The 21,021-nt window shown below is 51.9% G+C and overlaps 3 protein-coding genes across 3 annotated transcripts; 2 read left to right on the top strand and 1 right to left on the bottom strand.

The window, feature by feature from the left end:
* Positions 1 to 5,424: 5,424 nt before the first annotated feature.
* Positions 5,425 to 7,614, top strand: ADORA3 (adenosine A3 receptor). The gene is made up of 2 exons (XM_053964010.1): positions 5,425 to 5,789; positions 6,638 to 7,614. The coding sequence occupies exons 1-2, from the start codon at positions 5,440 to 5,442 to the stop codon at positions 7,236 to 7,238; spliced, it is 951 nt and encodes a 316-aa protein (XP_053819985.1). The 5' UTR covers positions 5,425 to 5,439; the 3' UTR covers positions 7,239 to 7,614.
* Positions 7,615 to 12,774: 5,160 nt separating this feature from the next.
* Positions 12,775 to 15,675, bottom strand: ATP5PB (ATP synthase peripheral stalk-membrane subunit b). Its single transcript, XM_053964150.1, has 7 exons — positions 15,532 to 15,675; positions 15,387 to 15,429; positions 14,804 to 14,949; positions 14,164 to 14,327; positions 13,554 to 13,679; positions 13,245 to 13,424; positions 12,775 to 12,930 (listed from the first exon to the last, which is right to left on the bottom strand). The coding sequence occupies exons 1-7, from the start codon at positions 15,557 to 15,559 to the stop codon at positions 12,859 to 12,861; spliced, it is 759 nt and encodes a 252-aa protein (XP_053820125.1). The 5' UTR covers positions 15,560 to 15,675; the 3' UTR covers positions 12,775 to 12,858.
* A 107-nt stretch (positions 15,676 to 15,782) lies between these two features.
* WDR77 (WD repeat domain 77) lies at positions 15,783 to 20,915 on the top strand. The gene is made up of 10 exons (XM_053964165.1): positions 15,783 to 15,969; positions 16,077 to 16,262; positions 16,750 to 16,891; positions 16,962 to 17,011; positions 17,308 to 17,378; positions 17,732 to 17,786; positions 18,033 to 18,104; positions 18,193 to 18,301; positions 18,743 to 18,811; positions 19,135 to 20,915. Exons 1-10 carry the CDS (start codon positions 15,783 to 15,785, stop codon positions 19,292 to 19,294), a joined length of 1,101 nt encoding a protein of 366 aa, XP_053820140.1. The 3' UTR covers positions 19,295 to 20,915.
* The last annotated feature ends 106 nt before the right edge of the window (positions 20,916 to 21,021 follow it).

The following is a 21,021-nucleotide window of genomic DNA, read 5'->3' as shown; positions in this document are numbered from 1 at the left end:
CCTCCCGTCCCAGCTCACACGGGTCCCGCTCCCGGCGGTGCCGGGCTCTCCCTGCGCCAGCCCCGCATGGAAACCTCGGGCGAGCCCAGTTTGCATCGCCCGGCTGCCGAATGAGCAAAGCCCAGCTCAGCAGTCTCATCCCCCACGTGTTCGGACCGGAGTGGAAGTGACGAGGAGCTGAGCAGATGGAAACAATGACACTTCATCTCCCCGTCCTTCCAGACGAGCGTTTCCCATGCAGCCTCTTCAGCAGAGCCCAGGTGCCAGGGCTGCACGAGGGCAGAGCTGCATCCCTCACACTGGAGCAGGGCTCTGGTGTTATCATTCACCAGGGAACACGCTCCTTTAAATTCCCTCCACTGGAATCCCTGCAGCGCTGGGATTCCTTCAGACAAATCTTAGGGGCAAACTCCAGATACATCATGGTGAGGCTCCAAAACTTGCAGCAGGCATTTCAGAATGCTTTATTTCCTCCCAAATCAGGGCAGCAATCCTGGCAATGTGTCACTAACAAAACAGTTTTCTACAGCAATGAGAGCTCTGTGTAAGGAAAAATAAATTGTTGTGAGAAAAAATAAATTCCTTTTTCTCGTGAAGGAACTGAAAAACATCTCTGAGTTAATGGTAGAACAAAAGAGGCCTTGATTTCTGCCGTCCATCACGGAAAAGGTTGGATCCAAACACACATACATTAAAAATAAAAAGGTATAAACAATGCTTCCTTCCTAAAGAGCTTCCCTGGCAAACCTGGACCGTGCTGGCCCCCAGAGCCCGGCTGCCTCCAGCTCACCTTCCTGTTGGTGGAGCTCACCTCCTGGGGACACTCCAGGCACCTCTCAGGACCACTTCCCTGGAAAATGGTTTGTGTTCAGTCCATCTTTGATCAAAGAAAGGCCCAAGGGCTTTCCTTCCGTGCGTGGCTGCCCTCGGTGCTGTGCCAGGGTGTGGGGTGGGACTGAGCCTCCCTCCTCCCTCCTCTGCTCCACGGCCCCGCAGCAGTCACTGAACCTCCCTGCGGAGCCCAGGCCAGAGGGAGCAAGCTCTGGGAGCCTGCGTGGGATCAGTGTGGCAACTGGGCCCACTCTCCTCTCTGGTCTGGAGCCACCAGCTCCTTCTCCCTCCCCAAGGGCCCGTGGGGTTTCATTTGTCTGTTTGGAATTGCTGCTCCTCGGGGGAAAGCCTCTGCTTCCACCTCCGAGAGGATCAGTGCAGCCGCAGGACCAAATCCCTCTGTTCATCACACCGGGCAAAGCTGCAGCAAATAAATCCTGTTAAGCCACTGGGGCCACTCTGGGCTTACCCAGACAGAAACAGCAGCACTATAAATAAGATCTTGGTTTGATTAGGGAAATAAAGGCAGGAAAAAAGCACTTAAAAGATATCCAGAGGAAATATAAGCTCTACCCCCCCAGTCATGCTGACAGTGATGAATTAGTCCACGAATGCCAGTCAGAGAGTGAGTCATGCTTCATAAATAAATTACAACAAGATATTCATAGAATCATAGACTATCCTGAGCTGGGAGGGACCCACAAGGATCATCAAGCCAACTCCTGGCCCTGCACAGGATGACCCAAAAGGTTAAGAATCTTAGGAAATTCCTTGGTAATATTCATTTAATCTGGGACATTTGTAGCCTGAGATGCCACTGAACACTCAAAATCCAGAGTAACTCAGTGAGCCTGTATCAAGCACATATATTTATTGTAGTTGATAGAGCTGATTTCTGGCAGTGTCCAGCCCTTGTTGGAGACAAACTGATTTGGAGAAGCTGACAATGGGTTTTACACCCCGTGTTCTCAAGCCCCGGGGACAGGCAGGGCAGTGGCAGTGGGTGCTGCCTGTGCCAGGTGAGTTGTCCCCTCCTGAGGATGCTCATCGATGAGATAATGACACTTTCCTCCCTTTCTTTTCAGAGAACGGCTGCTTTTGCAGTGCTTTGCAGTTAAATAATTTGCTGGTGTTCAAAAATAAGAGCTGGGAAGGGAGCTCAGGGCCTTGGCTTTGTTTCACCCCGTCCTGCCTCCCCCAGCCTTGCTGTACTGAGATGCAAAATTATCAGTGGAAGAGTTTATAAAATGTCAAAACAGTTTCTCTCCTGTCAGGCAGACAATTTGTGTGTAAAAAGAGCCTCCTGCCAGCTTAAACCTCCCTTTCATCTCCCCAGGATTCATTGTATGCCATTTTCATGGCATTTTAAAGCAGTCTCTAACGAAGAGCGAGGATGGAAAGTTCTGTGCTGTGCAGTGGGATCCCGGATTGCTGCCAGGGCCGGGCAGAGGCTGTGAGACACAACCCAGGTGATTTCCTCTCCCCACACGCAGGAGGTGGCTCTCCAGAGGGCTGGGTGATGGCTCTGCATCGCTCTGTGACAAGCTGGGAAAGCAGCTCCAGGAATAAAATATCCCAAGGAGCCGCGTGTCCCCGGTCAGCCGAGAGCAGCCGTGTGACTCCGTTCGTCCCAGCCCGGGTGCTGTGGGGCAGGAAGAACTGGATAACCCGGGAATGGCTGCTCCCACGGGCTGGCAGAGATCACTCCCGTGTGCAGGAGTGCAGCTGGCATCAAATGGGGTCCTGTGCCAGCTGCGCTGCACCCACTCCACAGCCACACCCAAAGAAAACTCTAAAAGCCTCCAGTTACAATGCAGTTAATTCTAAAAACACACAAAAATATAATTTGTCCAAGCCCCTGTCCCTGCACTCCTGCCCTGTTTGTACCTGGAATTCCAGGGCTGGCCAGCGGGAGCAGTTTCGAATCCCACCCGTCTGCCCAGTAAAGCCTCCGGGCCATACTGGTTTGGCAGCCCCAGCTCCTCCCTCCGGCCCTGCACTGCCCGACGGGCTCGGCGGGACCAGCACACACAGCTCGCTGCCGGCTCCGGGGCTTTGAAACCCAAAGCCACGGGAGAATCCGAGCCCAGCACAGCTCAAGCTCAGGGAATGGGATGTGGAAGGGAAGAAGAGCTTTCCAGATCTGATTGTCCTCTGACAATTTGCTCTTGACAGCAGCTGAAATCATCTTTGGAACCAACCCTGCATTCTAAGGACAGTGAACTTTGCCTTTCAGCACAGCTCCGTGTGTGCCTGAGGAGGGGTTTCTTCAGGATTTTGCATCTGTGAGAAAAACCAGCAGTGGTTTTCCAATATCACCGTGCCCCTATTGGAGGGGCAAGGGGGAAAATCCCAAATGGGGAATTTCAGAGGGAAACCAAAAGGGTTCTGCTCCTGTCCAGCCCTTTGCAGCTCAGTGTAGACCAGATTAACCCTCCTTTTACCATGGATGGGGAAACTGAGGCACAGTGACAGGACGCTGTCCCCCACACCAGGCTCCAGCCTCTCATTCTGGCTCGTAATTCACCAGCCCACAATCACTCCAGCTGTGATTCTGCTCCACACTCACATCCTCTCTCTGCCTTGCTTTCACTTCCTTCCCGGGCAGGGAAGAGCCAGGACAGAACTCGCCACTCGCCACCGCTTGGTTTAGGAGGTGCCTGGGTTTTTTTTCCTACAAAGTAAACATTAAATTTTGAAATCCAGAAAAGAACTCCTCCACGCCTCCTGGCACAGGAGCAGAAGCTGTTGGGATGTAAGGAAAGAGGGGGCACAGACACCCCAAAGCACGGAGGGGGCTGTGGCTGGGCGCTGTGTGAGCCAGGCCCGGGGACAGCCGGGACCCACCGGGGCTCCAGGCAGGGCCTGCCGGGGAGCTCACCTTCCAGGAGGCTGCTCTGGGCTCCCCTCGAGCCTTTCAGAACAAAGGCAGACGTGGCTGTTGTTGACTCACAGGATAAGATCATTGTTGTGGGATATTTTGTTTTCTGTGTGTCACTTAGACATGATTTTTTTCTAGCAAATTTGCTCTCCTCCCCTCCACCCCCAAAGTGAAAAGGGAATCTGTGCTCAAAGCCGCAGCTGAGATTGCAGAGACCTTCCCTTCCTGATCCTTATCTCACCAGGATGTAGGAGGATCCCTCGGGAATAGCTGGAAGCCTTTCGCTGGAGCCATCCAAGAAACGAGTACAGCCTTTAAATGGCAAAACCATCAAGTGCTGGGGAGCGGGATCCGAAAGCCTTTAACCCCATCTCAGCGCGACATCCCGGGACTCGCCCGGCACGGGCTGCTCCTGGAGCAGGCTCCGCAGGCTCTGCCGCCCCAGCTCGGTAACTAAAAACCCACCTTGGAATCCCAGGCTCACCAGAGCCTTCGAGCGCTGCCTCCCAGCGCCGCTCCCGCCCTGGGCCGGCAGCAGAGCCGGGGCTGGGTCAGCCCGAGCCGCTCCGGAGCCCAGCCCAGGGAGCGCTCAGTCGCTTTGCCAGCTGTGGAAACCTCCAGCCCTGCGTTTCCCGAGCCTGGGGCTGAAGGAGGGCAGCGGGAGAAGGGCCGAGCGCCCCCGGAGTGAGGATGCAGCGCCCGCGGCACCCAGAGCGCCCCAGGGCAGAGGGAAAGCCGCGCTCATGCGGGGCAGGGACAGCAGAAGGGCACAGGCTCATCCTCCTCCGGTGACAGAGGAGTCACAGCAGCCCAGCACCCTGGCTCTGTCGTGTTTAGGGCAGGAAACAGATGCTGCCTGGTGAGGAAGCACCTGAAGAGTATCAGAGCACCTTGTGCCTGCCCCGGCAGGAACCTGGTGGGAACAGGGGGTACTGGGTGGAACCGCCCCGATTTGGCCCCAGCTGGGCTCGGTGGCATCGCCCTCGGTCACAGTGTCCCCAGGGAAAAGCACCTGCCTCTGGAGGACAGGGGAAGGGCAGGGGCACGGCTGGAACGGCCCTGGCACAGGGGCTGCTCCATCCTCCAGCTCCGGCTGCCCGCTCCAGCCGGGTCAGGGCGCTCTCACAGGGTGGAGCCTCCGCTCCAGCACCCGCCCTCTGCCTTCACAACTTGGCTTTCTTTCTCGTTATCTGGCTCAGATTGATTGGGAATTAATTTTTCCCCAGGTCAGGTCTGTTTTCCCCATGCTGGTAATGGCAGAGTCACCTCTCCCTGCCCTTACCTTCACCCAGGAGCTTTTGGTTTTTAAGTGCAGCCCCTTCAACACCACAACTGAGCTGCCTCAGTTGTGACAGTGACTGGAGAGATTAACTGGACTGATAAGTGACCGCTTTGCAGCCAACTGCTGCTGATATTTTTGCACCTCTAAATCGGCTTGAAAGAGGAACCTGTAAAACTATTTCTTTATAAGTTGCTGCTAAGAAGGACTGTGGGAGCTTTCCCACGTTCTCCCTTCAAAAGAGCTTCCCAAGGCACTTTGCTGAGGGGATGCAGTGAGCTTCAGGAGGGGTCTCCAGAGAGGGAAACGGTTCCTGGATGCTGAGATATCTGCAGCTGATTTTTTGCCTGAGTGCTGACGTCATGAAATAGCACAGAGGTTTGGATGTTGGAGAATCTCCAAACGAGCGAGCAGCAGGCACGGGAAGGAGCTGGAGCAGCAGCTCAGGATGCCAAACAGCAGCCTGGCCCTGAGCAGCCTGGACGGGATTTACATTGGCAGCGAGTGCCTGGTGGCTCTGTTTGCCACGCTGGGGAACATCCTGGTGATCTGGGTGGTGAGGCTGAACGCGGCGCCCCAGAGCACCACGCTCTATTTCCTCGCGTCCCTGGCGCTGGCCGACGTCGCCATGGGGCTCCTGGTCATGCCCCTGGCCATCGTGGTGAGCCTGGGCATCTCCGTGCCCGCCTACAGCTGCCTCTTCATGTGCTGCCTGCTGGTGATGTTCTCCAACGCCTCCATCCTGTCCCTCCTGGCCATCGCCATCGACAGGTACCTGCGAGTCAAGCTGCCCACCAGGTGAGGCTGCCCCACCCCGGCCTCCTCTGTCCTCCTTTCTAACCTTTAATTAATTACTTGACGTGGATGCTGGTGCCTCAAAGCCCACCTGGGATGAGCTTTCCAGAGGGCCGGGGGTGCCCATGCACAGCTCGGTGTTGTCAGGTGTGTGAGAGCAGAGTGGGGTCACAGGATGCCTCTGTGGGCACACTGTTAGATTTTCAGCACTTCTGTTAATTGCACAGGATGCTGAGTGTGTTACAGGGGTTTTTTTATTAGGCTTATCTTTTAAATACAATTCCTTTTAGTATTTGCTGAAAATACAAAAGTAGTAACAAACTTATTAACAGTTAACTGAAGTCACTCACTGTTTACATTTAAATGAAAAGTACACAAGCTAGAAAAGCAAAGCATAAACTCAAGCATCCAAGAAGTCATGTTTTATAATGGGAAAGGACCTATGAAGTTGAAGAATGAATTTTAGCCCTAAAATTGGCATAAACCAAATAAAAAGAGGAAGGTACAGCCAAGGAAGCAAAAAAAAAAAAAAAAAGGTAGGACTTCCAACAGCAGCAAAGCAATATCCTGGCAAGAGGAGAACTAAGATCATAATGAAACAAGAAATAAAATAGATTAAACATCCAATTTTAAACAAGGGAACTTAAGCACAGTTCTTACTGACGCTGCAAAGTAACTGTTACAAATGAAGAGTTGGGGCTTGTCTCAAGATAAAATTTGGGTTCCCGACAAAAAAAAAGTTAATGCATAATATTCTAACAATGATCCTGCAGTACCTGAACAAGTGAGTTCATCCTTAGCTACCTTAAAACGTTTCTCTTTAACACGACCTGGGATTTCTTCCCCTACAGATATAAAATCATCACTACAGAGAGGAGAGTTTGGTGGGCCCTGGGGCTGTGCTGGTCCCTGTCCCTGCTGGGAGGGCTCGTCCCCATGTTTGGCTGGAACAAGGCAGGCCCCAGGAGCTCCAGCTTCCTCAGGTGCAGGTTCATCTCCGTGATGAGGATGGATTACATGGTGTATTTCTTCTTCTTCACGTGGACCCTCGTGCCCCTGCTCATCATGTGTGCTCTGTATGCCGAGATCTTCTACATCATCCACACGAAGCTCAGCCAAGGGGCCAGTGTGAGAGGGGCTGGGGCTTTCTATGGCCAGGAGTTCAAGACAGCCACGTCTCTTGCACTTGTTCTCTTCCTGTTTGCAATCTCCTGGCTGCCTCTGTGCATTATAAACTGCGTTTCCTATTTTTACCCCGAGTCTCAGATCCCCCCCTATTTGATGTACTTGGCAATCCTCCTATCCCATGCCAATTCTGCCATGAACCCCATTGTCTATGCCTGCAAGATAAAGAAGTTCAAAACCACATACCTTTTAATTTTAAGGACCTATATCCTGTGCAAAAAACCAGACCCAGCTCTTACAAAGCAAACAACAGACCCGCAGTCATAAAGAAAGGTTGCACTTGCCAGTGAGTACCAGACCCCTGCTAAACCACCTGGCTTTGCTCAGAAACTCTTGGAAAACTGCAGCAACCTGTGGGTCTGAAGCTGCTCTAAACCTCTATGTGAATATATGTCCTTATGTAATACAACTTCTAAACACAGAAGATGGAAATTTTGTCTGGTTGGGGGTTTTGGGTTTTTTTAACATGAGGATTGGTTGGGTTGATTGAAAAACAGGATGTGTTCTTTGCTGTTGATAATCCAGCAGCTCACAAGCTCACTGCCTGTTCTTGTCTGTCCATTCCAACTAAACTTGAGTCTGGTCAGCTTGTGCTTCAGCCAGTGTTGTCACGTTTTTATGAGTAATAATAAATAGTAGATGGATTTTACATTAATTCTGCCTGCTGAGTCCTCCCATGACAAAAAACTGCCCAATTTCAGTCAATGTCCTGCCTGGGATGGCACAGAAGTTGCAGTTACACCACAGCTGACACAGCCCATATTTTGGGAACATGGGTCAAACTGAAAAGAGGTTGTTAAAGGCCAGGCTCTTTTTTGCTCCATCTTCAAATAATAAAAGTGCTCTAGAAAAAGCAGAAAGGTAGTGCACCTGAGGGACCCCAGCCCACAGCTCACCTTCTAGTGAGGGAGGGAATGCTCCCCCTATTTTCTCCATTAAATAGATCTTGAAGGAGCTGCCAGGACTGAGGTGAGAGCAGAGAGCAGCAGAACAAAGAGCACAGGGTGTTCTGCTGACCCTGTGGAAGTCTGTGGCACCCGCAGCAGTCTGTGGCCAAACCCACGGCGCCACATCTCAGGGCCCCAGAGCGCCTGGTGACACTGCCCCGGGGCTCAGCAGGAGCCCTGCTCGCTGTCCCGGGCAGTCCCAGCCCCGGCCTGCTGCTGCCATCAGGTGGCACCTCCAGCCCCGCTCTCGGGAGCCCCCGGGCTGCCCTGGCACTGCCTCCCGTGGGAAATCATCCCCGCTCGTGCCCAGGTGTGGCAGCACATTTCTCTCTCTCTCAGGATTTTTCATAGAGGTGCACAGAGGAAAGAAAAAGAAAACAATTTCTATTTCTGCTCCTTGTTTTTCCCATGTGGAATGTGTTTGGAGAATTGTTTACCTGGGGTGAGTGCTTGGTTGGAGTCTGGTGAGGATTGTTTGGGGCTGGTGGCCAATAAAACCCACCCGGATTCTCAGAGAGGGTCACGAGTTGGGAGTTAGATTTGGTAGTTAGAAAAGCAGGTTTGTAGTTTTAGTATCCCCTTTAAATAGCATATGAATGGATTCTAGCATAGTTCTAATAAAGAAATCATTCAGCCTCCTGAACTGGAGTCACACATCAGCATTTCTGCCCACTGGGTTTGCCTGCATTGTACAATACACAGGGAACGATTTTTACTCTGTACTTAGAACACTGTGGGTAATAACACATGAGTGAGCATTTCCAGAGATTTTAGTTGTCACACTGTGATTGTGCATTTCTTTTATGGGATCCAACCAGGAAGCAGAGATCCAAACATTTCATTATCATAACTTCAATAACAGAAAATAACTAAGCAGAGCACTTGGCAGTCAAAAAAAAAAAAAAAAAAAGAAAAATGTTAGAGTTGGTGACAGGAAGGGAAACATAAGCCATAAGAGCATGTTATAGATAATGTGGATAGATGCAGAGAAACATTTTCATTTCTCAGTTCTCTCTGGTATTCTCACAAACAGAAACTTTACAAGGGCAGGAAGATTTCTACAGATGAAGAAATCCTGTACAGAAACTCTCCATTTGCCCACAGCCGCTGGCAGCCAGTTTGGAACAGGAGACCATTTCCTGTCATAGCTACAAAAAGAGCTGTGTTACAGAGGGCATGGGGGCATTCCCAGGGCATTCCCTTGGTGCAACATTCCCTTGGTCCCTCGTGGCTTCTGTTGTCCAGAAAGTGGGAACATTTTGATTTCATTTGGAGCTTCCTCATCACACAGGCAGTGATGTCCTGCCCCGCTGGAAGACCAGAGTGCTGTAGGTCACTTCATTCTGGGGATGTGAGAAAAGCCACAGACATTAGAGAGTGCACAAGCACTGCAGGTCAGCAGGAACTTCCCACTTGTACCTTGTCCTCAACACCAGGCACCTTTAACAGCCTGTCCCTGCACGGGGGAAATTGGTAAATGCTGGCTCATCCCACTGGTCAGTCTGGCTCAGGGTTCTGGGTAAAGTCTCCTTTAGGGGCTTCCAAAGAATTAATATCACAGAGGAAAACTGCAGAAATGCTTCCCCTTTAAAAAGATTTCTCCTAACCTGGCTCGTCAGTGGTTAAGCCCCAGAACCCCTGAAGATGCCAAAAGAACTGCTGAGTAACAGCCAAGTCTCAAAGGTGACTTTTCTCCCTCCCATCCCAAATTAATATTTACCACACTGTCAAGAATCTGAACTATCTGCATAAAGCATTAGAAATGACAGTTGTGACATTTACCTGGGTGTTCCTAAGAGATTCCTCAGCTGTCATCTGGGAGAAAGTTTCCTCTTGTAAATTTTGGTGGGCTCTCTTGGAACCTAGGAAGGAAAGGGATCCCAGTCTCAGGTGTTTGCAGACAGCAGTGCAAGGCAGGCTGCAGAGGGGTGCCAGACAGGTGATGTGTGACCTCTGGCACAGCAAAGTGGCAGTTTGGGCTGCCCAGGCCCTGCCCAGCTGTTGGAAGCGGCCAGGATGAATTCAGTGCAGCCAGGATTAGGATGAGAAAAACCCACAACCAACAAAAAGCCCCACAATTCATCAATGGCACAGTTAATTCTTTCCTGAAAACACTGCTGGGATGATTCACGAGGAGTTACTGCCAGGGACCAGCTGCTCATCGACACACAATTATTCATGGCAGACATTATTTGAGCAATGAAGTAACTTCTGCAGTCACCATCACCCTGCTGCTATGCCCTCGACTGCATCACTCACTTTTCCTGAAGAGAAAGATGATTGCAAAAACCAGGACGGTCAGGAGGATGCCAGAGATGAAGGCCAGTGACATGTAGAGTATTTCATGGCTGTTGATACATAGGAAATCCTGTCAGAATCTCCAGTTTCAACAGAGGGACTGAAGCTTCAGTAGTGCTCAAATTCACCAAACTTTATGGAGTGTAACATTTATCCCCAGCCCCATGAGATTAACACGTGTGCATCTGCATTAAGCATCTCTAGGAATCACCCACCCAGTGCACAGACCAGGCAATTCTAACCAAATTTTAACCCCCCAAGATGTTAAATATGTGATATAGAGCCCTTCCCTTGCAGAAGGAGGCTGCAGTCTCAGGGAACTCTGGGTTTGAAATCAGGAAATAAAGGTGCAGCATTTACTTATTAATCCAGCATGAGACTTCTGCAGCTTTGAAATCATCTGTACGGGTGTAGATGGTGGTAGGGACAGTGCTGGGGACAGTGGTAGTAGTAAAAATGGGTTCTGGTGCAACTGCAATAGAAAAAAAAATGATCACAAACTTGTTTTAGAACGTGCAAATGTCCCCTGTAGTACTACAAGCAGCTAGAAGCACATGGGGGGCTGTGTCTGTGCAGTCTGTCTGAAAGTGGAACCACCAGACAGGAAAATTCTGCTGCTCAGATGAAGACTGTGCCAGGCAGCCTCTGGCAGCCATGCAGTTCTTCCCCAAACACCCCCAGAGCAGCCCCTGGGCAGGACATCACCTCAGTCAGCAACACTGCAGCTAAGGGAATTCCTTAAAAAATAAAATACCTGAAGCTGCTTTTGAGGAAAAGCCTCCCATTCTCTCAGAGCATTAACTGACAGGAACTGAAAGAAAGGGACAGAGTTACATTTATATACATATACACATAAGCACAAAAACCTTGTTACCCTCTTCTAACTCAAAAGACTTGATTTAGTTTTTATCCATTTCTTGGAAATCTTATAAAAGTGTCACAAACCTGGCAGTTCTGCAGCACCAGCCCCTTCCCAGTGTCTTGTTCCTGAACATACGAGTTCACTGCTCCCTGATGGGCACGGTGCCTTCTCCACCCAGAAAAGGAGGATATCTAGTAACTAAAAAGCACCTACAGGATTATTTTTGCAGCAGCTAAAACCCTATGAACATTTTCATAATGAGAAGCAGCTTTGAAAAGTTCCTCCCTTGATGTTTTTGTTTAAGTTAAATTGACTTTTCCCACCGAAATAGGAACAGTAACTTTCTTCTCCAGTTTGTTTGTGGAATCTTAGAGATAGGGATTCTAAAAGATATTCCACTACAAAATCCCCTCAGTGGCATTTCTCACCACTTGCTTTGCAAGCCGTGGATCGTGAACAATGTGAAAATATTACAACATGAAAATAAACACCCTGTTCTCTGCTGCTGCCACTTTTCCTACTGCATCCCATTGTTGCCACATTCCAGAGGAGTCAAACCATGAAACCTCCCAGTTTCCCACACCAAACCTCACAGGGTGCTGTGTTTGCAATAGTAAAAGAAACAAGAAATGATAGAGCTCCAGCTTACCTCCCACCATGGAAGTGCTGCTGGAGAACTCCCCAAGCGTCAGCACACCAGTTTAACCACTTGCTTTGTGAGAACAATCTGTCACACCAGCTAAAAACTCAAATGTCAATCAGATGTGGGCTTGCACAATTGTGGAAGTTAAGCAACTTCACTTTTTAAATTTAAAATGACAAAAAACAGGAAACTATGAAAGACACCTGCATTGTCTGGAACTGTTAGTCTAAAAAAAGTAAGGCAGCCTCAGCTTAGGTTGGCTTGAAGTAAGGTTCTTGCCTCTGAAGAACATTTTGGTGAACTGATGTGTGAGAAGTGTAAGAAAATCGTGTTTCTTGATCCTGCTGAGAAATGGGACTGCAGGCATCCCCAGTCTGCCCACTTGGGTTTATGGCTGCATAAATCACATCCCAGCACACACAGGAGGAGTTTACTTATGTGTGTGCTTTGCTGGGATTTTTAACAAATTCCTTCACAGGAAAGCTTCCAATAAAAAGAAAACAGACAGAGTTATGGAAGTCCAGAAAAACTCCTCGGGAATAAACGTACCCATTTCCCTGTTTCAGACTGAGTGCTGACATGGCTAGCTGAGGGAAAGTTTTTCAGGAGCTCGTCACGCATTTCCTGCCCAATCACTCTTTTCCCAGACCCAAACTCTTACAACACTTCATGAGGCTTTATTGTGAAAGGGGGATTCCAGTCCTTTTAGAGAACAAGAACATTGACCCAGAGCTCCTCCCAGCACGGGCCAGGTCAATGGCAGCACAAATCATTTTTAGATGATTTTAGAACATGTGTACAAGGACAGCAGGTGTCTGGGGCTGCTATCTCTCAGAATTCTAACACAGGGACCAGTTTCAGCACCAGGGTTTTTCTCTGTGAAGTTCTGTATCTTTGGAAGTGTTCCTGACCAAACAGGGAATCCAAGAGAATCTCACACACTGTGGTTCCAACTCGTCCCCCACCATAAATCAGCTGTAGTGGTTGGTGTGACCATCCAGTGACTTCAAACACAAACAGGCAGGGACTGTTGCTAGTGAAAGACAGCAGAAGGGTTTTTTTGTCTGTTTAATGATATTTCAGAGTCATACAGTTTCCAAGAGGAGGTACTGGGACATGTCAGTGGGCTCAGATTGCTCACACAGCTGCGTGGGCACCCTTGGACAGCGCCTTCAGGTCCACGATGCACTTGGCAATGCTTTCCTTCTGCTGCAAGAGACAGGAAACAGCCTTCAGGAGACATTTCAACAAGAAAACAGACATTTAAGTGCATTCTAGAAAAACCTTTTTAGACCTGTAAGTTACCAAATAAGAGGGATGCAATTATAGCTCATGAAGTCAGAGATTCACATCCAATAAAGCACAGATTCCTGGAATCCCAGAAGGTTTGGGTTGGAAGGGATCTCAAAGCTCATCCAGTCCCACCCCTGGCCAAAGTTACCCATCACCTCGTGAGCCAGGATCCCTGAACAGCAAATCTTTGTGCAGGCTAAAACCTAAAGCAGGTAAGACCCAGCAAGTACCTGCTGAGGTGTGATGCTCTGAACAACGCTCTTCTCCACCCACTGGATCATGTGGTCCTGCTCTTTCTGCCTCTTCAGGGTCTGCATGGCCACCTGGTAGTCCAGCCTCTTCTTCACCTCGCTGTACACCATCAGCAAGCGCTCCCGGTAGTTGGTTTCCAGCAGCATGGCAACGTTGTTCTGCAACACAGCAGGAGACAAGAGGCTCAAGCCTGGCAGCAGGGCATGCTGCAGGAGTGGCAGGAGCCCAGCAGGGCAGGCTGCCCTGGCACTCAGCAGCAGCAGCAGCAGCAGTGCTGCCCTGCTCACCCGCTTGGCATCAAAGAGGTAACTGCGGCCTTCCGCCCGCCACTGCTCCTTCTTCTCCTCCTCGATGGCCGTCTGCAGGGTCTGGATGGCCTCGTCCTTCATGGCTACAGCTGTGGCCACCTTCTCCTGCAAGAAAGGAAGTACCCCACGCTTCAGGGACACATGCAAGGAAAACAAGTGATCTGCAGTTAATCCTGGAATGCTGCACTGAGCTGTGAGAAATGCCTGTGTGAAGTGCCCTGTGCCAGGGCTGAGGTTATGCCAGCAGAGGGGAACGAGGGCTCACAACCAGCCATGGAATCCCAGACTGGCCTGGGTTGGAAGGGAACTCAAATCCCACCCAGTGCCACCCTGCCGTGGCAGGGACACCTCCCACTGTCCCAGGTGCTCCCAGCCCCAATGTCCAGCCTGGCCTCGGGCACTGCCAGGGATCCAGGGGCAGCCCCAGCTGCTCTGGGCACCTGTGCCAGGGCCTGCCCACCCTGCCAGGGCACAATTCCTTCCCAGCATCCCATCCATCCCTGCCCTCTGGCAGTGGGAAGCCATGTGTACTTTAACAAAACCATTCCTTACTAAGGACTGCAAAATCCAACTGCAGTTCCTTCATTACCTCGTTAAGCTTGTCTGCAAAAGCTGCGACTTCAGGCCCCAACTTCTTGATGGCATAAACGATGACTGTGAGTATGCAGGCAGCTGCTGCTGTCTCGTGGTTAACCACGTAGATCTCCTTGGAAAGAAGGTAGAGCAGGAGGCCAGTGCCCAACATGTAGGGCCCTACAGGAGAAATAAAGCAGCGTTGCTGCTATAAAGCACAGCGAGGCTCAAGGAACCCCAGTACCTAAGAGGAGCTACTTTAAAGGCTCACAAGGCCAGGGAGAAGTGTTCTGTTTTACCAGGACAAAAAGCAGAGCCACAGTTCCACCTGGGAAAGGTGCCACAAGGAACCTCACTGCAAGTGGAAGCAGCTTGCACCTGACATGGGACCTGCTGCTTCTGCTCATTCAGAAACATGCAGAATTTAAAGTTTTTAAGGACCAACAGGCACTACATCTTTCTACAAAATCAAGCTCACAGAATTCTTTCACCCATTAGGTGTCTAACTTTAGAGCCAGGACTCCTACAGTGGCTTGTTCTTCACAACCTGCACATGCAAATTACTCACTTTCAGTAATACTCTACCTTTTCAGCAGCCAGAACTGGTGAACAGAACCATGTAAAAATAGCTAAAAACGGTAAAAGTCTGTATTAACCTGTGACTCCTGTTTTAGGGTAGAGAAACTGAAAAAACTCCTCAGGGATCAAACCATGACGAACTTCTCCTCCCTTCTCAGGCAGAGGTGGCACAGGAGCCAAACTCTGCTGAGTTGTGTGCAGTGGTCTTGTGGTGTGCAACACCCTGTGAACAAGGACAACACTTCAATTATGATTCTTACTTAAAAAACAAACAGAAACAGTCCCCCAAACCACCCTTAGGTGAGGCTCAAGCACATTTCCAGTTGAATAAGCAGGTAACTGGTGAGGCCCGGGCACAGGGTGCCCCATCCCTGGCACAGTCCAAGGCCGGGCTGGACCTGCTCCAGTGGAAGGTGTCCCTGTCCAGGGCAGGCGGGGGAACTGGACGAGCTGGAAGGTCCTTCCCGGCCCAAGGCAGCCCGCGATCCGAAGAAGGTGGCGTTCCTGGACACACCTCCTCCCGGGAAGGGGGTGGGACCAGATAACCTCCAGGAGTCCCTGCCCTATGCTCCCGCAGCGCGAACGAGAAAAACGCGAGACAAAACCCCAGAATAACGCTGCTTCGGCACAAATCCCGGCCGGTGCCCCCCCGCTACTCACCCCACGGCGACGGGCGGCGGCAGCGCCCTCAGCGCGGCGGGGGCTGAGGGGACAAGAGGGCGGAGAGCGCGTCAGGGCAGAGCTCGGCCGGCACCCCCCGCCCGCCACCCGCTCCCCCCGAGCGGCGGCGCCGCCCGCGGCTCACCGGCGCGCAGGACGAGGCGGGACAGCATGGCGGGGCCGTGGGGAGCGGCGGGGCCGTGGGGAGCGGCGGGGCCCTGAGGAGCGGCGGCGCCGAGCTCGTCCCGGCCGGTGACCGCCGCTGCCGCCGGGCGCTGAGATGGCGGCGCGGCTCTCGCGAGAGCGGGCGCGGGGCGGGCGCGGGGCGGGCGCTCTCGCGAGAGCGGGCGGCGGCGGGAGGCACGTGGGGGCGCCGCCGGCCCCGCCGCCGCCGCCATGGAGGAGCCGCCGCCGCCGCCGCCGCCTCAGGCGGCCCCGCCGCCCGCCCCGCCCGACGGCGCCGCGCCCGCGGCCTCGCTGGACGGGGAGCCCGCGGCCGAGGCCGCCGCCGCCGAGTGGAACATCCCGCCCAACGCGCCCGCCTGCATGGAGCGGCACCTGGAGCGCGCGCACTACCGCGCAGGTAGCGGGGCGGCGGCGCGGGGGGGCCCGGCGGGCCCGGGGCTCCGGGGCGCTCCCCGGGCGCTCCCCGCGCGTCTCCCCGCGCCTCCCCTCGTGTCTCTCCCGCAGACGGGGCCCTGCTGCTGGGCGCCTCCGGGCTGAACGGGCGCTGCTGGACCGGCTCGCTGTGGGTGTTCGCCGAGCCCCGGCGCGCCCCCAGCGAGGGCTTCTGCACCGCCGGCGTGCAGACCGAGGCGGGGGTCGCCGACCTGTGCTGGCTGGCCGACAGGGGCATCCTGGTGGCCTCCGACTCCGGTAAGCGATGGGGATGCCCCGTCCTTGGCCGGGCTGCGCCTGTCCCCTCTGTTGAGCTGGCTGTCCCCCCAGCCCCTCCCCGGGTGGGTGTCCCTGGCACGGAGCTGGCTGTCCCCCCAGCCCCTCCCCATCTCAGAGGTGGGTGGGTGTCCCTGGCACTGAGCTGGCTGTCCCCCCAGCCCCACCCTGGGTGGGTGTCCCTGGCACGGAGCTGGCTGTCCCCCCAGCCCCACCCCGGGTGGGTGTCCCTGGCACGGAGCTGGCTGTCCCCCCAGCCCCTCCCCATCTCAGAGGTGGGTGGGTGTCCCTGGCACTGAGCTGGCTGTCCCCCCAGCCCCACCCTGGGTGGGTGTCCCTGGCACGGAGCTGGCTGTCCCCCCAGCCCCACCCTGGGTGGGTGTCCCTGGCACGGAGCTGGCTGTCCCCCCAGCCCCACCCCGGGTGGGTGTCCCTGGCACTGAGCTGGCTGTCCCCCTGTGTCCCCCAGGTGCAGTGGAGCTGTGGGAGCTGGAGGAGAACGAGAGCCTGATCGTGAACAAGTTCTGTAAATACGAGCACGACGACATCGTGACCTCGGTGTCTGTGCTGGCCGGCAGCAGCCAGGCTGTCAGCGGGGGCAGGGATTTCTGGTGAGTGTGCCCAGCCTGGCAGCCTGTGCCCGGGCTGTGCTGGGCACTCACTGCCTGCTCTTGTCCACAGCGTGAAGGTCTGGGACATCCCGGAGCAAACGGTGCTGCACTCCTACAGAGGTGAGTGCCAGCCCACCCCTCTCTCTCCTTTTTATATCCCCTTGACATCCCACCTTGACCCTTTTCCCCTGCCCCCTGGTGTGGCTCCCCCGAGCTCAGGGCTGGCACAAGCCCTGTGGCCATGGTTGGATGGGCAGCTCATCACCGTGGTAGGAGGCAGCTGGCTGCTGCTGAGCAGAAGTTATCCCGTGTCTGGGCATAACTGTTGAACTGCTGTGCCTCTGGAGGGCCTTGGGAATATGTGGGAAAGTTGGATACCATCTTTGAGGCTCTTTATCCTTTTGTGCTTTTGGTAGCTCACTCCGATGCAGTGACATGTGTGGCTTCCTGTCCTGGTAAGGACACTGTGTTCCTGTCCTGTGCTGAGGTAAAGCTCACTCTATTGTCTGAATCTACCCCATTTAAATGAGATTTAACTTCAGGCATTTGCAGTTTAATGCACTTAGAAACTACCTCTTGTGCAACCTGCTTACCTGGGTTATTGCAGTGGTCTAGTCTGATAAATTTATAATCACTTTGCCAAGCTGATTCCTACAGGTTTGTATCAAATTTTGGGAGCTTCTAGGTCTGTCCTGGGGATGACTGAAGGCTGCACTTGGTGACAGCATGATTTTAACCCAGAGGAAAACACAGGGTCATTTTGCCTGTGAGTCAGCAGTGAATCTGAATTTGTGCCACAAAGAAATTGTAAAATTCTTTTCATTCCTTTTGGATTTCTAGGACAACAGAACTTTACTCTGGGACACCAGATGCCCCAAACCAGCTACTCGAATTGGTATGTCTCTGTGTGTAGTCACTGCTTCTGCCATGAGTGTGTTGGAAGAAATAAATAGTTTTATGCCTGACTTCTAACTCCAAATCTAGTGATGTGCCTGTTAAAAGTTAAGGAGGTCTAACGCTGTCACAGAAGCACGATAAGCTTAAAACACTTGTCTTGCTGCAGGAGCAGTGCTCAGTGAGATAGATGAGGAATATCTTTGTGCTGCCTCCTTCCACACTCACCCAGTTTCTTCCCTCGCAGTTTGCAGTGCCTGTAATTACCTCCCTACCTCAGTCATGTGGCATCCACAGAAAAGTGACATCTTTGTCTTGGGTAAGAATCTGCACTCTCACCAGGCAAGCCAAGGTGGCTGTTTTCACAGGACAGGTTTTCCTGTAACCTCAGTGCCCCTCTCTCCCAGGTGATGAAAGTGGAACAGTTGCACTGGTGGACACAAAGAATCCTGACTCTGCCCTCAGCGCTGCCGTGCACACCCGAGGCATCACAGGCTTTGCTTTCTCTGCACACAGGTACTGAGTGATTCTGGCACAGAACGTGGCACTGCATCCCCTTAAAAGCCTTAGTTATTTTGGAGTAAAACCTACGAGAGTGGCAGTTTTGGTCTTCTCATCAAGGAGATTGTAGCAGAGAATAGAATAAACCAAGCAACGTCTCACTTCCGACATGTGAATGTCCACCACAAGAATTAATAACTGACCCACACACTGTGGGGATTTTTCTAATGACAGTCACCTCTGATTAAAGAAGGATCACTTGTTTTCAGACACTAATTGAGTATTCCCACTCAGTGTACTGGCACCCTGCCAAATGCTGATGAAAACATATTTGTAAGACTTTTGTGAGTTCATCCAGAACCTCAGTCTGGATCACTAAGAGTCCTGCTGTTCACAAGTTTATCCCTAAAAATGCTTGTATTTGCTTATTTTAACTGTGCTCTCATCTCTCTCTAGTTCACCCTTACTGGCTTCCATCAGTGAAGACTGTTCAGTTGCTGTTCTTGACTCAGACCTCTCAGAGGTGTAAGTACAGACAGAATACTCACTGCTGTTGTCTTCGTGTCTTCTCGAGTTAATTATTAATACACGGGATGGGGTGCAAGGGACCTTAAAGATCATTCATCCCACCCTCTGCCACAGGCAGGACACCTCCCCCTATCCCAGGTGCTCCAAGCCTTGTCCAGCCTGGCCTTGGACACTTCAGGGCTGGGGCAGCCACAGCTCCTCTGGGCAACCTGGAGGTGAAAATGTTCCTAAATAGAGGAGCATCATCCTAACAACCCAGCAGTTAGGGATTGCACAAGCCCACATTCTCTCTAATGATGGCTAATGTTGGTGTTTTCCAGGTTCAGAAATCATTCTCATCGAGACTTTGTAAAAGGCTTGTCCTGGTCTCCTTCAGATGATGCCTTGCTCACTACAGTTGGATGGGATCATCAGGTTTTACATCACACTGTCCCCCTACCAGCTGGTGAAGCTTCTGGAATCAACTGTGTAAAAGAATAGTTTTATAAACTCGTGGTCCAAGTTCCTTGCTGGCATCACTTTGATTCTGCTGAAGTCGCAGGTGTGTGAGCTGGAGTGGGGTCTGTTGTCTGCCTCCAAGCTTGTGGCTAAGAAGGTTCCTGTAGTAATTTTGAATTAGGCATAAGTTAGTTACAAACCAAGCTTTATTCTCTCCTCAGGAGTGGCTTCTCCTGTAATAAAAGACTTTGATTTTACTCAGAAAAAAAATTGACTTCAGGCACAGAGGAGACTTGGAGAGACAGGGAATTAGGTGTAGTGAAAAAAGAAATAAAGTCAAAAAGACTTGATTCTTTCCTCAGTTCTCCAGACTACCCATGGAATTCATAGAAGCTTCTGGGGGAGGTTAGCAGCATGCCTCTTGTTGGGTAGATGTGAGAGCCTCACCCTTACAGAGCAAAGTTCTTTGCTCTGTAAATCAGGTGGAATGAAAAGGCCCGGTGGGATTCAGGGCTGGAAGGGTTCCAGGCTGTCCTTAATGCAGCTCGTGGCTGGTGGGGAGCATTCAGCCTCAGTACCAGTGTGGAGCCTCTGGTGAGCACTGGTTGTGCACTGGTGCAGAATCCCAGCTTGGTGCCAGGGTGTAAAGGAGGATCCCAGCTGGAGCCCTGCAGCTGCAGCACCTCTGGGATGGTGCTGGAATCCCGGCGTGCCAGGGGCACTGGCAGGGGCTGGCAGCAGGAGGGAGCGGGTGCTGTGCTCTTGGACACCACGGTTCATCTCCTCTGTGCTGAAGGCAACTTACTCAAGGATAAGACCTGTGAGCAAAAGGTTTACGTGGGGGAAAAACTGGACTAAGGACTTCAGTTGTCATTTGCTTGCTCCTGTACCAGACTCTGCTTAGTGATAACCCAGATCCCTGCACTTGTGATGAGTGACTTCTTGTGCTGGCACTGAGGGGACAGGACAGTGCCCAGCCCCCAGACCAGACTGCACAGAACCCCTAGAGAACATACATTTCTAACTCAGCTCTTTACCTGGAGAAAGTCACTGCTCTGCATGCACTGCTGCTGCTCTAGGTATGGCTCGGTCTGGCCTAGTATTTCCTAGACAGAATTAAGCAAGGCCTGACTGATGAAACAAAAATACAGTTGAAATGAATGTTACCCCCGGTTCTTCAGCATGATAGCAGCACCTAAATGTACACTGCTTCCAGTTTTTATCTCTGCATACACATAGGTTTAGTTGTGCAAAGCCCACAATTAATTTTTAGGCAGACTAAGCTTTCCCAGGCTCTGTACTTTTCTCATACTCTTTGTAAACATCACTTGCTGCTTTTTAAATTCCCGTGTCATACAGGTGTTCACAGCAACTTCTGTTCTAGAGCAGTGTATGACAAGAAATGGTGAATGATGATAAAAACTGACACGTTTCCTTAGAAATACCCCTTGAACCACAAAGTCCCCTGCTGGGGACCTGTGATGCTGTACTGGAACAGGTCTTGGGCTGGTTCTGAAAAAGTTGTCTTGGAAAATGGTTTTCATTTGTGACTGGGTTTAAGTTCCACTGGGCCACTTCTGTAGCACTGAAGAGCCAGCTGAGATCATCCACACAGTTCAAGTTGTGATTTCAGTCCCTGATATTAAAACTGTTCTTAAATAAATGTTCACCGTATTCCTGTTCAATGCCAGGCAACTACAGTTCTTCAGCACTGCTGCAAGGCAGGCTCTGGCTCCTGCTGCTTTTCAGGAAGTTTTTCTTTCCAGAAC

This window comes from Vidua chalybeata, chromosome 24 (genome assembly GCF_026979565.1).
Source record: "Vidua chalybeata isolate OUT-0048 chromosome 24, bVidCha1 merged haplotype, whole genome shotgun sequence".
In the NCBI taxonomy this organism is placed as follows: Eukaryota; Metazoa; Chordata; class Aves; order Passeriformes; family Viduidae; genus Vidua; species Vidua chalybeata.
The sequence above is the reverse complement of the archived record's forward strand: the minus strand, read 5'-3'. Positions and strand labels throughout refer to the sequence as shown.

Excerpts from the sequence above, each read along its gene's own strand:
- ATP5PB (XM_053964150.1), bottom strand. The coding sequence starts at position 15,559 with ATGCTGTCCCGCCTCGTCCTGCGCGCCG. Across the intron at positions 15,430-15,531 it reads CCGCCTCGTCCTGCGCGCCG|CCCCCGCCGCGCTGAGGGCG; the intron begins GTGAGCCGCGGG and ends TTGTCCCCTCAG. Across the intron at positions 13,425-13,553 it reads ACCTCTTTGATGCCAAGCGG|AACAACGTTGCCATGCTGCT; the intron begins GTGAGCAGGGCA and ends GCTGTGTTGCAG.
- ADORA3 (XM_053964010.1), top strand. The coding sequence starts at position 5,440 with ATGCCAAACAGCAGCCTGGCCCTGAGCAGCCTGGACGGGATTTACATT. Across the intron at positions 5,790-6,637 it reads CGAGTCAAGCTGCCCACCAG|ATATAAAATCATCACTACAG; the intron begins GTGAGGCTGCCC and ends CTTCCCCTACAG.
- WDR77 (XM_053964165.1), top strand. The coding sequence starts at position 15,783 with ATGGAGGAGCCGCCGCCGCCGCCGCCGCCTCAGGCGGCCCCGCCGCCC. Across the intron at positions 17,379-17,731 it reads TGTTCCTGTCCTGTGCTGAG|GACAACAGAACTTTACTCTG; the intron begins GTAAAGCTCACT and ends TTGGATTTCTAG. Across the intron at positions 18,812-19,134 it reads GACTCAGACCTCTCAGAGGT|GTTCAGAAATCATTCTCATC; the intron begins GTAAGTACAGAC and ends GGTGTTTTCCAG.